This window comes from Fundulus heteroclitus, chromosome 2 (assembly GCF_011125445.2).
Source record: "Fundulus heteroclitus isolate FHET01 chromosome 2, MU-UCD_Fhet_4.1, whole genome shotgun sequence".
Taxonomy (NCBI): Eukaryota; Metazoa; Chordata; class Actinopteri; order Cyprinodontiformes; family Fundulidae; genus Fundulus; species Fundulus heteroclitus.
Genome location: NC_046362.1, coordinates 28,692,712 through 28,712,648, shown reverse-complemented (window position 1 = coordinate 28,712,648; position 19,937 = coordinate 28,692,712). Strand labels below are relative to the sequence as shown.

The 19,937-nt window shown below is 38.4% G+C and overlaps 1 protein-coding gene across 1 annotated transcript; it reads right to left on the bottom strand.

Moving 5' to 3' along the window:
- Positions 1-3,815: 3,815 nt before the first annotated feature.
- pnp6 (purine nucleoside phosphorylase 6) lies at positions 3,816-19,348 on the bottom strand. Its single transcript, XM_012854696.3, has 6 exons — positions 19,187-19,348; positions 13,180-13,349; positions 12,088-12,191; positions 7,173-7,348; positions 6,890-7,080; positions 3,816-6,485 (listed from the first exon to the last, which is right to left on the bottom strand). Exons 1-6 carry the CDS (start codon positions 19,219-19,221, stop codon positions 6,289-6,291), a joined length of 873 nt encoding a protein of 290 aa, XP_012710150.2. The 5' UTR covers positions 19,222-19,348; the 3' UTR covers positions 3,816-6,288.
- Positions 19,349-19,937: the final 589 nt, after the last annotated feature.

Here is a 19,937-nt window from a genome sequence, read left to right as displayed (position 1 = left end):
GTGACAAAATCGTAGACACAAGACACCAGGATTCCACAACAAATATGAATAAAAAAGCTCATTTAAAGTCAAGATGTAAAACCGAAGAAAACAAACTTAACACAAAGTGATTTTTCTTTAGTTCTTGTAATAATCAGGACCACGGAGGCCACATTGCTCCTTAAATTTATTCTGTTTGACATAAGGAAGAGCACATGAACAGTTAGCAGTTAGCATGTTAGTTAGCTGTTGAAATATTTTTAATATTTCCTTTAAATCCCATCATTCAGTTTATTTCTGCCCATGTCATACTCAGAGTCACGGAGCCTTTAGTACCTTTTGCTTTTTTTAAGATATGGGGGGTGTATCCTGGACAGGAAACCAGTGCAATTAAAATCTGAAGCTGAGAGTTTGGATTGTAAATGTTTTGAGATGTTTTTACAGATAAGGAGCTGTCAATGGATACCTGATGTGATGACTTACATCCCCTTCCTGTGAGTTCCTGCTCCTTCCATCCATGCACTCTCATAGGATTTTGAAAGATTTTAATGGACTTTTGGGGATTTTAGGGGATATCATGGATTTTATTGGACTATCATATTTCTTTTAAAGAAATGTTGATCACAGCCCAGTATATTAATGTGATGCGTGTTTTTATTTGCCCTTTTATTTAGTTTTATAGGCCAACTTTTTTCATTTTAAACCGGGCCTTCTTATGTGTCCTGCTATACTTTGACTCGTGGAGCCTTCAGCACTTTGTGCATGCCTTGATGCAAATGTTTTTAGGTATGTTTTTGCATAGTGTGCGTGGGTATGTAAGCGTCTTTAATCCCTGGAAAACAAATCTACCTACGGGTATAAATAAAGTAACCTTGAACCTTGAGATCTGTGTGCCCCTATCACAGTTAGTAGCAGATTGGATCCAGATGCAGACGCACCAAAGATTGGGTGACAACTGACCAATTTAATGTTCACAATCATGAAGTAAAGGCAGTCAAGTTACATGTCAAGCAGGAGAAAGGACCTTACACTGACCTGAGAAAAGAACAGTGGATATATTAGGAGCGGTGTTGAGTGTGTGGAAAGAAACAGCCTGATTAAGAGTAGAAAGACAGCGGTGAGTGAGGAACTTGAATGAGAGGAAACTGTGGAAGTCAAGAGATTTTCTAATAAATAAATAAATAAATATTTAAAATCCAGTTTAAAACTGTATAATACCAACCAAAGATAACCACAAGATTGAGAAAAAGACCAGCAAACTACAACAAGTTATCATTGCTCTTATATTGAAGCTAATATTCATTATTTGCTCTGTGTTAGAAGCCAGAACAGAAAATTAATACATAAATAAACTATGTAAATTACTCCACACCAAACCAGTGCAAGCATGGTTGCATTGCTTAGGTATGAAACTTGGAGACCCATCTGATTGTTTTCAATCAGTACTGTGGAAATTTCAGGTTACCAGTCTGGAGTGAAGAGCTCAAGACTCAGGTGACGGATTCGATGTTGCCTTTTTAGTAAATTTAAACTGTCCCTCCAACCTTTGTGCTTTACACCATTCACTTTTGTACTAAAAGTTTGTAAAGTAGGGAACAACCAGTTTATTTATATGTCTTTAGAGTTTTAAGGTACATTGAGTAAGAATTTATTAGAACCAGATGATTTTGGACATGCAGTAAGTTTGTTTGAACGACCATTTTAGTATTAATAAGCATAAATTTGGCCTTCACATACAGATATAGCTGAACAGTCTCTGCAATCCGCAGCCTTGGTGTTATGGGTTAAGATTTAAGTTCAATTTAAAGCTGGTGTCAACAAATTTAAATGATCCAGAAAAAAAAGAAAAGAAAACAACAACTTGGCGCTATTGCTCTGAATGATGCATTGTTGAACTTGACCTGTCACATCTCCACAGAGGTGGAGCAATAATTTTCCAGCTCCAGCCTTCTCACTAGTACAATGCTGACAAGCTGCTGGCAGCCCGGCTTTGGAAGCGGTGAAAAAAAAAAATAGAAAAAAGTTAGCAAACATGTTAATTTGTTTTAATTCATAATATTTGACAGAGTTAAAGATACAGTGTAGGGCTAAAAGATCTATGAGGTGCGTGTCGTGTGTGTGGTGCAGGAAAAGATCCTGGACATGAGATGGTCTTTAAGAATGTAAACTCAGCAGACCTGTCCTGTTCAATTTCCTTGGCTTCTCTTTGCACACCAATCAATAGCAGAGCCTATAGGCTCACTTGGCGTGGCGACAATAGATGGATCAACACTAGATTACAGATGAGGTCTGTCTCCCAAACTGCACAGACTGTCGAGTAAAACACACTCACTGATGTTGCTGTCATCGTCTGTCCTTACAAATATAGTTTGCATTTCTGTGGAGTCGTGATTCAAGCAGCGTACCCACAACACCCCACGTTTTGGGGAATCCGGGGAGCAATTCTGATTAAAGAATCACGCTGATGGGTCAAACTAACAGGAACCATTCCACTGCAACGTTTCCACCAACTGAAGAGACACAAACTCAAAAGCTTTAACTCAAAGTCAAATGCAAATGCAGTGAAGTGACCGACCGCTTCATTCGGTGCTGAATCCTTGAATCAGCTTGTTGCCTTCAAAACTGCCTCAATCGTTTGTGGCACAGATTCATTAAGGTGTCGGAGACATTCCTCTGAGATTTTGGTTATTACTAGTGTGATAGCTTAACACAGATTTATCAGATTGTACATCCCCTGTCCCACCACATCCCATCTGTTGACTGTGGAGGCCGTTAGACTACAGCGTACTCATCGTCAAGTGCAAGAAAGTAGCTCTAGATGATTTGAGGTTGGTGACAGGGTGCAGGGCGCATCCACTCTTCTAAATTTTGAACCTACCATTTGAATGTTGCGGCTCAAATCTAGTCTCATTGGACCATGCATTGATTTTCTCTAATCTGCGCTTTTAATTTTGGTGAGCCTGTGGGTATTGTAGCTGCTGGATACTTTTATTAGCCTGCAGGAGTTGGCCTTCAGCTGTTGTAGCCCCTCTGCTTCAACGTTCGGCATGTGGCACATTCAAAGATTGTACTTACCTTGGTAGTAGTTTGTGGTTATTTGAGCTACCGTTGCCAGATCTTAAATCTGGCATCCAAGACGAATGAAATACAGCATTAGATTTCAAAAAGTAGCCTTTTAATAGAATCCTCTCATGCAGCAATTAGATACATATTGTGAGATTTACCCTGATTACTCTTATACCATGCATTACAAGCAATTACAGCACAGTAGATACCACCACATAAAAAAAGAACTACCCCTTTAAAGTGCGTTGTATTTTTCCTTCTTTCTACCATCCCAAGCAAAGAGTCAGTTGTTTGCATCAAATAAGTATATCTTTGTCTCCGTCTCACTTTTTGTTGTGCCATTTAGGAGCGAATGCATGTAAATGCCTCTCGGACAAACATCAGGGTTGCGTTTGTGTTGTCGGGCTTCTCGCCTCATTTGCATTAATATTTAAGCCCCACAGTCGACTGAAAATCTACAAGCTGCATGTGGATGAATTATGTAGGAGAATGGTGCGGAGCACGGAACAGCCATTTCCCCTTCATCTCAATCTCACAGCGACTTCATCTGTTTTAAGTGTGGTTGGAGTGACAGCTGGAGAGTGGGGTGAGTGTTTGTTTGCCCTCATCTCCCTGTTCGCTGATCCTCATTATCGGTAGAAGGAGAATAAACTCTTCTTCCCCATAAACACAACTTGTGCATTGACTAATTTTGTGCCTCACACTCTCACACGATGTCATTTCACATAAAAATGCGCAAAGATCCATGACAGAAAATCCCAGTGTCCAAATGCATTCTGCAAGGTGTTTTTTTTATTAGACAGCAGCAACATTTTTCAAGAAAATCAATCATTTCATTTTTACATTACTCTGTAAGTGAACCAGTTTTAAACCTGAATCTTAGATACAGTCAGCAGGGTTAAATCAAACATACAACATACCACCGGTATAGTTAAACAAACTAGGACATTAAGATAAAACTAAAATAGTTCTAAACTTAAGAGTCAAACCAATTTATACACAGAGAATAGCACCATTGTGAGTTGCGTGTACATTTAGTCCCTGTCAGACATCATTGTTTCCTTTTGAGTGCAATTCCCCTTTAAGAATACCATTAGCATCTTGGTGTTCTGCCTGATCCAAATGCTCTAAGAGGTTGACTGCTGATCCTGGATTTTTTTGCCCTTTTCAGCTCTAATGAATGAGACGGTCAAGGAAAGCTGGCAAGTGTTTCCGAGGCAGCACACAGCAGCTTGAAAACTGCAGGTCCAGGTATTATAACTCCTCCCAGTTTTTACAGCGTTGTCATTGTTTAGTGTGGAAATATAATGGCACCTCTGCCTATTTATATGTAAATATTAATGGTTGAGAGTTGCTTTTCATGGGATTTGATGTAGATTGTATTAATTCATTTGATAAAAATCTGCTGGTCCATAAGATCACTAACAGAAAGCTTTTTGCTGTCTAAAATGCTTCAAAAAAGTAATTGTGTTCATTTTAAAATTAATTTAATTTAAAGTTTAGATTTGGGTTGCACCTTTTATTTTTTTATATATATATATTTGTTTCCATTATAAATGCTTCGGTCAATAAACTACTCTGTGACATTGATTTAGACTAGAGCAAAAATAAGTACTTTTGTGAATTGTTATTACCAAATATTCAAACTTCCTTCCTTTAAATAGCAGCTAGTGTCATGTAGCTTCATTGTTTTAATGTGGTGTTAAAGCACTGTTTTCTTCAGCAAAGATCACACAATATGATCTGTATGAACTATAAAACATGCATAAAGTCTCATATTCATTGTAGCCATCACCCACTTTAATACACAAATTCTGACATCAAAACCTCCAAAACTTTAGCTACTTAACCACTAAAAGAAACACAGGAAAAATGACACAGTCACCCTGCAGCGCTGATGTCAGAAAACAAATACCACTGCTTTTGCAAAAAAAAAAAAAAAAAATCACTTTCTATTCTGTCTTTAAACGTGCAATCTTTGAATGCAAATTTAAAACACTAGAAGAGTTTTCTGCAGTTGTATGTCACAAATTGAGCTCTCCCCATAAACTACTTATTCCTGCTTCGAGATATTTCTGACATCCCACATGACTTATAAGCACGGTTAATGTAAGTGACATTAAAAGGTAAAAAAAAAAACACAGACATAATCGTCTGAAAAGAGAAGCTACAGAGAATGTCCATTACTGTGCAAAACCTATTGAACATGTCCACAAAGACACATATTTTTTCAAGTAGCTACTTTATAATTTCAATTTGGTCCCACATACGGACTTTACTGTTTGCAAAAAGATGCTGAGGTAATTGACAGTGTCAAACCAAGTTTGAGCCGTGCACAGGAGGCATTTCCAAAACCAATGACGCATTCTCTATTGTGACTAATTTGTTGTTCCACTGGCGTTCCATTAAAGATAAAAAGTAATTAAAAGTATTTTTCAAAAAGCCTTTAATCAAATAATTAAATATGTTAGTGTCAGCAGTGTAGCAAGGCTGTAATGAATTTGTTTGAGTTTAGCAAAAAAATAAAATAATAAAATAAAATATTTTCATCAGATGATGAAAGTTTGTCTCAGTATGGTACTAAAAGTAGCTACTAAAGTTTCTCAGTACTGCAGACGGAACCTTTTTTTATTTTATTTTATTCATGTTCCTATGCTTTTCCTGCCCAACTGGTTCCAGTGCTATTCTTGGGTCATGCCTTTCTTTCTGTTTCCACCACCACCCCAGCTTGTGAAAAAAAAAAATAGCTAGGTATATAGTATAAGTACTTGTGCAAGGCAATATATTATTGCTGTAAAACCTATAACATTTGATAGGAGCCACATCTTATCACAAGGTTTTCTAGTCATGTTTTAGAATAAAAACGTGGCTTTCAGCCTTGTTGTAGAAATTTAAACTTAAAGTGTCTTAGAGCTGATGGTGATTAGCAGTATCATTAGTAGGCTAATTGATTAGCCCACTAATGTATATACAGAGTATATCTGCCAAAATTGGTGTCACAATATAGATAATTATTTTTAGGACAACTTAGAAACTATAGGCTCTTTTAGTGCTTTACTTTTTCCAGCTGATGTCCTTTTTGCTTCTTTATATACTTGCAACCTTTAAAACGTTGAAGCTCATTACGACCATAATGACTTCCTTTCACACGTTCCACTTTTTGATCAAAGCTATGTTTGTCCCGCCACCACAAAAACCCCAGTGCCTTTATTTTTGTTCAAACCAATCTTGGATGGGGAGATGTTAAAGCTTCTTGATTAGGTGACTGACAAGCCTCTGAAGATCCTTGGCCCGGTGTTCAGTTGTCCTCAGGACCTCCTCATGGTTCGCCTTTTCATTGCTGTCGTAATCGGTCACCACCTTGTTGGTAATGAGAGACAGACCCAAAACACGCAGCCCACAGTGACGCGCCACCACCACTTCAGGAACAGTGCTCATACCTGCACAGAGAATCCAAGTGTATTTTCAAAGAAATGCAAATAATACATGTTCAAATTCTATGGAAACATGTATTAGATGTTCTGAAACGGAGGCAGTAGCTTGAAACTTCGCATTTTTACCACTATGTCAGCATTAAATCTGCACAAACTGAAATAACCACGCCTTCCTAAAGAGCTATGACCACCTTGTTTGTTTGCATTCTGGTATTCCTGCTTTGTGTGCTGGTAGTTCCTGTTCTGCGGAGTCAAAGTGCTGCAGCCGTTTGCATGCAGTTTGCATATCTTGTGTGTACTTTATCTCTCTTTACCCACACTAAGCATTAATATTTATTTTAAATTATGCCATTAAGTCAAACAAAACTCCAAAGTAGATATCTCTTTAAGGGAGCCTGAGCTGTACCCACCGACAGCGTCAGCCCCGAGCTTCTGCAGAGCTCTGCTCTCTGCGATGGTCTCATATGTCGGTCCGGCCAGCATGCAGTAAACGCCTTCCTGCAGGAAGCTGCTGCAGTCCTGCTCCTCTGCTGTTTGTTTGGCCAGGGACCTCAGCTCTTTGTCATATGCGTCAGACATGCAAGGGAAACGCACTCCAAACCTGCAGCAACAGTAAATTCCTGAATGGGACCGGCTTCTGCATATTGGGCACGTAATTGACATGTGAAATAGCATTCTGAATTTGTGGTCTACCTTGTATCATTGTGCCCACACAGAGGGCTCTGACCAGCAAAGCCAGGCATGTTGATGTGATCCTTGATGAGCATGATGTCTCCAACACTGTAGCATTCATTGAGGCCGCCTGCAGCATTTGTCACAATCACAGTTTCCACGCCCAGCAGGAAGAAGACTCTCACCGGGTATGTCACCTGGAGACAATCGACATGTCTCAGAAACAAGTACATTCTCGTTTTATTATCTATTATGTTACAACAAATCACATGAGAAGTTAATGTTTCGTGGCCTGAAGAAAGCTTTGCTAGTATAGGCTCCTGCACAGTCCAGAAACAGTATGTGCTAACCTTTACAGGGCAGCTGATGGCATATAAATGACAGTTCCTCTCACACAGTCATGCTTGAATATTACCTTTCTTAAAATATTGCATTTTTCAATGAAAGTGAGTTATCAAGAGCCTTTTTTTCTTGATAAGGTCAGTGCTGTCACTTGAGAACTTTGCAATGTTTTGTTGCCGTTTTGCATATTATAAATGCGTTCTCTGTTAAGAACTTGCAACCCAGTCAGGACACGAGGTATATTTGCAAAAAAGGTTTCATGTCGCAGCACTTGCATGTACAGGTTAATATAAAAAGAATATCCCTGAAAAGTGTATTTATATTTTATTATTAAAACTCTAAAATAGATTTATTACAAACACAATTATATATTTTAGGTAATTATTTATGTTCACTTTTATGAGTCTAGTTAATACTTAATGAAAAAGTCTGAACTTTTTTATGAAGAGCTTATAATTGAACTCTTCCCCTTTTACTTACTGTCTTTGTTTATTTTATCTTTTTTACTTTTTTATTTTTTATGCTCTCCAAGTGTTTTTATTTAGCACTTACCTGTTTTACTATGTAGCACTCTGGGATTTGTATAAATACAAAGTGCATTACAAATCCAAAAAAACAAAATTCAATTTCCAAAAAAATAGGAATATGAGATAAAAACTAACATTTTTAATACTGAAATGTTGTGATTTTGGCAACTGGTCTACGCAATGATGAACACTGCTCACTTGACAGGTTATCAGCAGACAATCACTGGCATCTTCAACAGGGGGGATCAGGTACAAAAGGTTTTTGATAAAGATGGTATCTGTTCACAGAGTGCTCTATCAAACATATTAATGGAACGTTAAGTGAAGGGAAAACATTCAGTTGAAAAGGATGAACAAGCTTCTGGCTCATGCACTTTCTTAGGATTCATAAGACGTTCAGTGTGGGTACAGTCAGTGCCTCCAAGGTATTACCTTAAAAAAATTGAAAGGAACATGAACCACATCATGGATTTGATTCAGCTTTTTTCTCAATTTTGTCTGGTTGAGTTGAATTTAGAATATGTTTCGCTACAAAATAAAATTGAGCGTGTTTTTTCAAACTTTAAGCTCAATGCCATGTTATTTTAAAACACTTTTCTTCAAAGTTCCATTTTTGAAATGTGTTTTGTTTGCAATAATATATTAGATCACATTTGTCATGTTCCCATATCTTGGCATGTTCTCAGTGACCCTCTCTCACATGATGAGTAGTGAAGTTGATTTTGATGAGAAAACAAGGCTTACAGGATTGACAGGGAAACAGGAACCAGGAACATGGCGAACATGACCAGAACATAGATTAGCGAATGAAGACGGAGGACCTAACGATTGGTAAAAGCTGGGGTGACAATATACATCAAAGGGGAAATGGGAGGAGTAGCAGGTGGAATCAATTACACAGGTGAGATAAGTAAGATTCAATTAGACAGATGGAAAAGAGGGCAGTGAGCTGGCAGGAGCAGAGGGGGAACTGAATCTAACAGGGAAATATGATAATGGCCATATAAGAAGGTAAAAATCTCAATTAAACTATAAGGAAGAGCAAAACCAACAGAACTACTAAAATAAAGAACAAAAGCTAACTAAAACAGGAACCAAATCTAACAGTCACGAGGATGCACAGTTAATATACATACTGAACAGAAACTAAACTAATGGCAAAAACAAGGATCTAAAGGGAAACAAAACTAAAAGTGCAAAACATAAACAGACTGCCGGATCCCCAGGGAGCTACAATAAGTAATCAAACCCATGGGGATCCTGACATTAAGTTTTTTTGAACAATAACGTCACATAATTTCACATCACATAATTTCACGTACAATGAGATCTATCTATTAAATCTATATCATCTCTCTCTGCAAAATATGGTTTTAGCTAAAGAATATTAATGAGCACATCTCAGTAAAATCCTACTAGGGCAGCTGAACTTTATTTTAGGTTTAGCAGACTCACTATATTTGACTTCAGGTGTGAGCTCAAAAAGACAAATTTGAACATTAAGCTTATACAAAGTCTTGCTTTAGGGTTGTGCATCCAGGTTACAACCTTTCTATAATGTATATTTTTACTCAGATTTTGTTTCTGTTGAATTACACAGAATATGTAAAGTTATAGAGAAATGTTTGAAATGAAATGATCATTTGTACACAACTAAAATCCAAAGATCATCTACTTCCGGTAACCGATTTCACGAATGTACCATTTTCATATTTTTCACTGTCACCCAGCATACTACAAAAAAGACACTACACCAGAACGAGTTGCTCTCAGACACACCTCAAAAAAGGGTAAAAGAGGGGCTGTGGAGGTAAATTAATGAGGAATTCAAACCAGAGCATTGCAGTTCCACTTTATATAGACCACAACTGAATTATTTGAATGTGAAAAGTAAGGATTCAAAGCTATGGTTGGTAATTCTGTTCAGAAACACATTTTGTTATACTGGGTAAAATTGTCCTTCCATCCTGAAAGAAGTTAATACATTATTCAGAAAAGGGAGGTTAAAAAAGTCTATCTCTGTGGGAGCTGCAGGTCTGTTCAAACCAATCCCTGCTCTTTGGTGCGAAGAGCAGGGATTGGTCCTACTCTCACCCCCCTCTGTCCCTTAAGTTCCAGGAGTGTCGCCTTATCTATTGGTTGTCCTACATGCCAGTCATTCACGTAACGCCAGTGTGCGCGTACGTTCCTTCCTACTTTCCCCTTGCTGGCTGAGCATGCGCACTTCTAGTGTTTATTTATCAGGTTAGCTTAGCGGTTAGCTTCGGTGTTAGCTGTTCATTGTAGCTCTGCTGCTCTCACCGTATGCTTTGAAGACGGCTGTGAGTCACAAGAAACGAACCGCAAGTTTAGTAGAGTTTCTTAGTAGAAAGAAGTAAGACCAGAATGGATTTGAGAGATTTTTTTTTGTTCACTCGATCTGCCCGGAGAGCGGAAAAGCAGGTAAGATGGTCTTGCGCATACGTAGTTATTCAAAAAGGGACTTGGGGAAACATTTGGAAAAATCGCTGACCCTAGCTTGAAAAGCCTAATCGGGTCTTTTGTGTATATAACATTGTTTGGGTTATAGGGCTGCACACTGGAGCAGTGGTTAGCGCTTTGCCTTGAAGCAGGAAGGTATTGGGTTCAAATCTTTCTGTGTAGAGTTTGCACGTTCTCCCTGCGCATGCGTAGGTTCTCTCTAGATAATCCGGCTTCCTCCATTGTTCTGTGTGTATCTGTGTTGCCCTGTAATGGACTGGCAACCTGTTTAGGATGTACCCCGTATCTCACCTAATGAGATGGGCACCAGCACCACCCCCGAGACCTTGCAAGGATAAGGTCACTTAGAGGAATTTTTGGTTTCTCAAGGGTCATAATATCTTGTATTTATTATTTAAAAATTGGACAAATATACAGCAGAGATCAGAAACTACTTAATAAGACAGGAAACAAACTGAATTTTTGTAGCCGAAACATGTCTGTTGAATGACCTTCTGGCCTTTTAAAACTGAAAATGATTCCTCTTTTTGAAAGTTTTACAGAACACAAAAACGTTACGACCCTTTCCCAGTATGAATTCTCTAATGTGCTGCACAGGATGCTTATAATTCATCTACCCTGCTGTTATAGTATGCATAAAAAAGGATTTTATGATCCCGTCTTATTATATTGCCCATTTTATGATGAGATGGCAGACAGCAGCTGATAGTAAACTAAAACTAGTAGTCACAGGTCAAAGGCCAGTCCTGCGTTGACAATCTTTATACAGTGGATGCTTTTCTCACGGTTCTTGCAGCTGATTAATTAACACAGCAAGTAAATTGTTAGCCAAGAATTTAGCCATAAAAAAATGTCCCATCAGGCTATAACGCAGCAAAAACATGGAAATCTATGTTACAAATAAGGATGTAATCAAATGTTCACTGTTACAGAAAGACATTTCTCTTAGAGAATGCCTAAATCTTTCTAAGATGGTGTTTAGCTTCAGTTAAGAAGTGTAAAAAGGAATAGCACACATTCAAGAATAAGTGAAAGACAGAGTTAAAAGATCAGGCCCAACCGCAGAGCCTGTGAATGTTTGCCGCAATGTGATTGACAAAGTCAGAGATTAAACTGCCAGCTTAACATCAGCCAACCCGTATAGTATATCATTTGCATCAGCAAGGTCCAAAAGAAAGGAAAGGCCAATGTGCATTTCAGAATGACAAACAGCAAAGAAATCTGGTGGTCCTTCCGACTAAAATTTCCTAATAAATTATAGCAATGAAGGTGGATAATAAATAAATAATAAACAAACTGTGCACAGACTTCTCTAAAAATCCATTATTAAAAGTTCAACACCCATTAAAAAAATCTATTTCAAGGTATGTTTATACAATTCAATAAAAGAAGCCATTTAGAGACACTTGCAGAAACAAAAAGTTCAGTAAAAAAACCACAAACCAGACAAGGTAAGATCTACAATCACCTTCAGTGAAAAGGCATTCCCAGAAACACACTCAGTTTTAAGTACATGTAGCCAGTGGTGGAAAAGGTTACGGCAAACACCACACAAAGGAAAAAGCGTAGAGTTAATAGACATTTACCGTGTGAATGTTGTAGCCCTCGTAGAAATGGAATCGCCCTTGCATGCAGACGCACTCGCAGCCCTGCAGCTTCCCGAACACGAGCCGCCCTGCATGGCCCTGCACTGCACAGCACAAGGACAGGATGAACTGCTGCAAGCAAGTGCTGCAGGTAGGTCTTAAAACAAAAAGAGTATTAAGCTTTTTCAGGCCATTCCTGTGGGCCACATTTTTGTGTAGAAGACTTTTTCAACAAGTAAACTGAATTAGATGACTGATACCAAAAATAGTGACTATTTACTGTGACTAATAATCACTGTAATTAATTGTCTAATACTACTTCATTAAACTAAATTGCCAGCATTCAGTCAGTGGGATGGAAATCAGTGTCCAGTTTATCTGAAGTACTTAATGACTGAATCTCTATTTTGTAAGGAGTGAATTATGGCAGGGACAGTAGAGGTTTTTGTAGCTACACATACACAGACTCAATGTAGAAATGTAGTAAATTTAAGACTATTGTCCTCCTGACTCTAAGCTGTTATCCAATAAATGTTCCACAAATAAAAATTGAAAAGCAGCCCAGAGTACCTGCTCAGCTATGGAGGTGATTCACTCGTTAAGTTAAGATGCATGAAAATGCAAATATTTAAGGTGAGTGAAATCCATTTTTGTTGTTAGAAAAATGTTCTGATATAAAGACCAAATTAAAATGAAATCATGTTTAACCATTAATGGGAACCATTTAATTTGCAAAAAGGAAAACAGTAAATTTTATAACAACGGGGCCTTCATCCCATTTGTTAAGCATGGTGGTGGTAGCGTCATGATTTGGGTCATTGTTTTGAAAATGCCGCAATGTGGCTTCCCAAAGCTGACTGATCCACGTATACTATAAAAGAAAAATAATTGGATATTGTATAGGCTGGTCAGCACTATTTCTAGTGAAAATTAAACACAATCAAAGTCAGTGCACGTCAAGATTCTGACCTTAACATACAAAACATATTTTGCTGCACAATTTATAAAGCAGTGGTGATTATTTCGACCATATTTCTTAATAAAATGATCAATTATGAGTGCATAAACCTTCCAAGAGAATAGGCATCTTACCAGTGCTGGTGGGGAAATGTGGAATGCCTTCATACGGGAACATGATCTTTTCATCTAGCAATTCAGCCAAGCCGCCCAGGCCGGAACCACAGATGATGGCCACTTTGGGACGTTTCTCTGTTTGTGCCAACAGCCAGTCCGCCGTCTCTTTGTAGTCTTCATAACTGTAACTGAAAATGTAAACACGTTTCTAAATAGCTGTGGTAGTTGCTGATTGATGAAAAGTTCAACACTGTGACTCTCAATAAAAAAAAAAACATTTACTTTTAATCTAACAGGTGTACACACCTCACACTTAAAATACCAGGTTTTTGTTATGTACAAATGAGACCATCATTTAAAAAACGTCTTTATAACTTGACATATTCTGTGCAATTCAACAGATGAAAAGAATCAGAGTAAAAATATACATAATAAAAAGGTTGTAATAACATGGCTGCACCACCCTAAAGCAAGACTTTGTATAAGCACATTAAGGTTCAATTTAGTCTTTTTGAGCTCACACCTGAAGTCAAATATAGTGAGTCTGCTAAACTTAAAATAAAGTTTAGCTAGTAGGATTTTACTGACATGTGCTCATTAATATTCTTTAGCTAAAACCATCTTTTGCAGAGAGAGATACTAGAATATAAAACAATCTCATTGCACAAAGGTATCAGTCAGGATAAGCGTAGAAAATAATTCACACCATGATAAAGTGAAGAAAGTCATCAGTGCATTAGGAAGGATGGATAAAGGTGAGGATATAAAATATTAAACATGTCTTCACAGAGGATTGAAAGAACACAACTGGAACTGATCAAGTGTCACGATTTGGGTTTTTGTTTATGTTTTTGGACTATTTTGGGCTGTTTTCTCACTCCACGCTCCACTCCTCCCAGCCACTACTCAGCATCCTAATCAGCTCCACCTGCTGCTGCAGCTAATTAGTTTAAACTCTGCTCACCTGTCACTCCGCTTATATATACCTGCCTCGTCCTACCACTCTCAGCCAGAACGGTTCGTGTTGTCTAGCTGCATGCATGCATGTTGTTCCCAGTGCCTTCTTGTTGTGCTACCATTTTGATCCTTTGGACCTGTTCTTGCCCTGCCCCACTAGTTATGTTTAACTGGTGCCTGTGTGCACTGCCTGACAAAAGTTTCTCCTCACGCAGGGATCACATCGGGGACTTCTAGTTAAGCCTGTTTCTACCTGCAACATCTGGTCTTGTCAGCTACTACTGGTCAAGTCAGTTTCTGTCTGCAACACCTCACCTGCATCGTATGGTCGAGTCAGTCTTTGCCTGCATCATCGGGTCAGTTGTGCACCTACTTGCATCACCTGATCATCTGCACGTCTCTTCCACATTCACCTGGTGTAACCTGACTCTGAGGACTCCAGTCACTCCGACCTGCCTGTCTCATTTGTCACCATTCATCTGTTTTAAAATGAACTTCTTAAACGCTACTCTCTGTTCTGTTGAATAAAGGGTTCCCCCACGTACTGTACACTCATTACACCAAGACACTGGTGGCAACACTGAAGGATCTAGAGGACATTTCCAGCAAATAATTGGTTCTTTGCCACAAGTAACAAGTATCTCCTGTGTAGACTTTCAGAAGCTTGTGGAGGAAAGGTCTTATGACACCTGCTGGTGAAGATTCTCAGTCATCCAGGTCATGGTCATTCCAAAAACGGTAAAAAAAACAAAACAACTGGACTTGTTTTTCGTAGTTGAAGATGTTTCGCTTCCTCTCCAGGAAGCTTTCTCAATTCAAAAAGTCTGGAGTAATGTGGAGTACCAAGCTTTATACTACTGCCTAACAAAGGCCTTGTAATGGCCTAGATAACATGCAAGTTCAACCGAAACAGGTCCACCCATAAGTAATGGGCAGTCATTAAAGTCATTAAGCCAGCAGATTGAACCGAAACTGGTCCACTCCTCTGTAAGGAGTCATTAGGGTTGTTATTGGCCTGGCTTAAAGGAACGATGTTTTGATCACCCGTATGAGGGTGAGAATTGAGGTGATGATGATCTTATGACACCAAACTTGCACTTTTGGGTCAGAATTTCAAATGTCTGCCACAAAAGCAACATTGCATATCAAGAAAAGAGTGCCATAGTGAAACTTTGTGAAACACTTAGAACAAACAAAGTTTGTCTAGGTGAATGTTTGTTTTTGAACAGTTCTCAACACCAGCCACTTTTCACCCGTAATCTTCAAGTGACTGCTGGAAAGCTCGAAATATAAAAAAATATGTAATTTTTCTGCATATAAGTGAGTCCAAGCATACATCAGTACCAGACAAATATCAAGTTCAACCGAAGAAAATTAAATTTCACTAAATTTAATTGAATTCTTTTAAATCTGATAGATTTGAAGAAGTTTTGCAGTGTAGTAATACTGCAGAGTCAAGATGTAGGATGCTCATAGATTCCAATAAAAAAGGCTGCTTAAACAAATTCACAAAGTTGCATGGTACATTTTATATGTCAGATTAAAGATGTAAAAAGTTTAAAAGGGATTTATCATTGACCTATTGTTTTACATTAATATGTATTGCATTTGGTTTACTGATTTGTGTATTTTTCAACTAATCCATTGGCTAAGAATATAGCGGTCCTGAGAATGCTGGTGGGATTATGAACTGTGGAGGTAAACAATATAGCAATTTAAAGTGTTCAAAGAAAGGGAATATGCTGTGGACTGAATTTACAGTGTGTTGTATGTAGAAGCAATAGAAAACAGCAGTAGAAAAAAGCAACAGATAACTTAGCCAATTCAGACTCTTGTAGCTGGAAAAAAAAAAAAAACTTTAACGAGGTGTATAACAAGTTCCTCTGGATCTGTGAACAATTATTGAAATGACAGAGCGTGAAAGGAAGATTTCATAGTAAGAAACAAAACACACAAGGGCGAGGTTCAATTACCATAAAACTCAGTAAGTTTAACTAATAGACTACATTATGTAACACAGTTTTGGGGTTACCTCGTTGCTACCAGACAAATCATTCTTCCCAGATGTTGATTGGATTTGAAATGCCCAAGGGTGCTACATTAAACAAAGTCAGAAACCGTGTGTAATTCTAATCATAAATCTGCGTGAAGCAATCACTTTTTTAATGTTCCCTCTGTACCCAAAGCTTTGTTATTAAGACAGAGTGAGACTTCAGGCGGTAGTGTATTCAGGAAGAGAGCCTGATGACTCTGAGCCCAATTTGGAGCTGCCATCTAGGATGACTGCTACATCAGAGTAGCCTCAGGCACTTTGTCTTTCCAGGTTTTGCCTTTTTTTTTTCTTTTTTAATTCTGACTCAAAACCAGTATCAAAACAAATGATCAGATGTAAGTTTTCTGTCAAGTTTTAGGAGTGATTTTCACTTTCTTTCTTGAAAACATGAACACTTTATGCATATTTTTTGACTGAAATAAAAAAGGAAGTTTTGGTTTATGTCTTACGCCATGCACAAAACTTTGTCAGTCTGCAAAACAGACGATTGCAAAGTTATTCATCTTTCTGAGTTTGCCAGCTGCCGAAGCAGACATCCACAGATTTTCTTTTAGAAATTGGAATGGCACTTTTGCGGACAAACACAAACAGACAGCTGACAGACATGTGACAGCTTAATGTCTGCTGTCATTCATTAGTAAAATAAAGGTCACTGAAAGAGAACATCTCCTTTAAAATAAGTGATATATAAACCCACAGACGAAAGTAATGAAACATCAGCAGCAGTCTGTACAGCATGCAGCTAAGCTATAAAACCATCCCATTAAGCAGGAATGATAGCAATGAAGAAAGGTGTGTGCAATCCAGTTTTCATAAAAGAATGAACGCATGAGGATCAAATGCAAACTTTAATTATCTTTTGATCACTGTTGCTAAGGTTTTGTAGTTATACAAGAAAAGACCCATGCACAAGTTTTAGAACCCTCATTCCTTCTATCTATGCAGCAAGACTTTCTTTTAATCTTCGAAGCGGTCCATTTTTGTAACAAACTACTGGTGACCAAAAAGAAAACATCTGTTTGATATTCCCAATTCTTTTTAGCAGAGTTCTGGTGGTGAAACGTTTTATCTTCAGAGCTGTGTGAGAGGTGTGTTGCACCCCGAACAGGTTTGAAATTCTTCAGAAGACTTAACAAGTTAGTCATCCCTATCGCAAATTCAGATACTCCAGTTCAGCTAGTTTATTTATTTATTATTTAATTATTTATTTATTTATTTAATCAGGACAGTGCACATTAATGAACAATCTTATACTCTTGTACAGATTGTAAATGAGCCAGATTATAGCATAGTTGCTAATTTACATCTGTCGTCCTGACATGTTTTGGTTGTGAAAATGAATGCCGGAAACTAGAGAAAGCCCACAAATGGAAATATCCAGGTATGAATATAAAACTGATCGATGCCTTGAGTTTGGAAGTTGTGACAGTTCCAGTAAAATGTTTGCATCTATGTATCTTCAAAACTGTTGTTATTCTAGAGTGTTGGTTGAAGCTTTTAAACCTAAGGTCACTGTACCAGATATCAAACACAGTGCACCATGGTGGTAGTAGCATCATGCAGTGGGGATGTCGTGCTGCCAGTGGTATAAGTGGTCAATTATCCAGCCAGAAATAGGACACATGCTCGTTACGATTTTCTGTTGATCCCTTTAAGAACATGATCTTTTCTGTCTTTTAAGTTTTGCGTTAAGAATCAATTCCACTGTTTCTTTTTTTTTTTTTTTTGGAAGTATTTCATTTGAAAATAAAAGTTTGTTTGCTTAATTTGTTTGAAGTTGACTCTTCATTTCAAAGCACTTATTGCTATCCTAACCCCACTACCCTCTCCATCTCCCTAGAGTACCTCGGGGAAGGTAGCAGCATCGAAAATTTAGTGGTTCACTTGCAACCTCCTAAGGGCCATTCAGCAAAATAGCCTTTGGAATGTATGTAGATATTTGAGCCTGTATGCATAATTATGAACCTGTGGATGGACAAGAGAAAATCTAAAAGATATTTAAACTTGTGCACCTAATTCTCGTTTTGAAGCACCGTTGTTTGGTGTGAAATCTATTCACCATGAGAAAGGGGGGTTCAAGTCATTAAAGCGCCAAAATAATATGATGTTCATAGTGGATGATGTGTATGTTAATGTCTGACATGTACCATATTTGGATGAGTCATTCATCAGAGTTGAGTGGCTTAAACAAATAGAAACAAAAATAAGAGATATTCAGTAATTAGTGAAAAGTAAAGTAACATTTAGGAAAGCCTGTAGGACTATTTATTTAGGCCAACTCATGTTATTACTGTTCTTTTTTGATTTATCACTTTTAAAATCCACTGATAATTCTTTTTCTTTCTTTGCTTGAAATGATAGCATTTATCCAATATTTAATAGTAACAACAATTCAAAAATGTTAAATTGCAACCAGTGCTCATTTTGATTTGTCTTAAAACTGCATTTGATGATTTCCTTTTTACTTTTTATTCTCGGCGAGCAAATAGAAAACACGACGCCTGTGTTTCTTCGGGGTGTCCTGTGGAGCTGTCCGTGGTGCTGCGTGGGTATTCTGTATTCCTGTCGCGGAACACGCACAGGCCCTTCGGGTAGGCCCACTTTCTGACCCGAACACAGGAACGAGTTTAACCAGCTGGGGTTGTTGCCAAGCCCCAGGGCTATTGGAGCACAAACACACAGACTTTGCTGTAATTGTTTTGTGTTCAAGGAGCCAGAGACCAGCCTGGGATAACATAGTCACTGTTAATTAAACAAAACCAGGTTTTGTAGGGATATATCACCGGTAACACAGCGCGCTTGCGTCAAGGGCAGAGAAAAATATCTGATTGGCTGCTGTAGCCAAATCCCCAGAATAAACTGTCGCGTCGTGCCTAACTGGATTCTGTGAACATCTTTTTAATCACATTTCATACAACTGTGAAACGTAAACAGATTCATTTATATACAAATTACAGTCGTTTCTCGTTGACTTCACACATTTGACGCTCATTTCAGCGCAGAGAGCGAGCCTACCTGCACTGAGTGGAAGAGGAGGAGGCTGCTTCCATGTCCGATGGTGATCTGCGGATAAGGCGGTGTTTATGCTGCTAAACCCGTGTGGAGTTCACGGTGGTAAACCGGTTGGAGATGGAGACTCTGCGGACGGAGCGGCGGAGATCATGCTACGCGCTGACGTCGGTGCACGCATGATGAAGGGGCGGGGCGTAGTCAACGCACGGATCCCTTTGAAGAAAATCCTATTTTCTACCAGGCTGGGTAACGCACTGACCCGAATAGGGGCAGAGACAGCTGGAATGCCGTTTACAGGACATAACAGGCCTGGGAGCTGCGGGAAACCATTAGAAGACACCAGAGGGGCGAGCAGACAACAGGGGGGGAATGAATACCAGAAAGCTGTCGATCAGTTATAATCTGTTGTCAAAGGTCTGAGTTGAGATAAAAATTAATGAAACCGAAAATGGGTTTTTAAGGTCGAAATCTGGGGAAGTGATGCCATGCTCTGCCTACAGGAGGATGTAAATAGTTCCGCCCACACTTTTACTGTCTCTCACAACAATTCAAAGTGCTGAGTCATGTTTAAAAAAAGACAATGAATGTGACGATGAAAGAAAGCATAACAACTAAAACTAACAAAGGATGTAAAAAAAAAAAAGTTTTCTGTCTCCAAAGGTGGTTTATTGTAAGCAGTGGTGCCTCTAGAAATGTTTCATAGGGATGGCCAGATGGGGCCACTTAAACTCTTGGGATGGCACACTGAAACTAA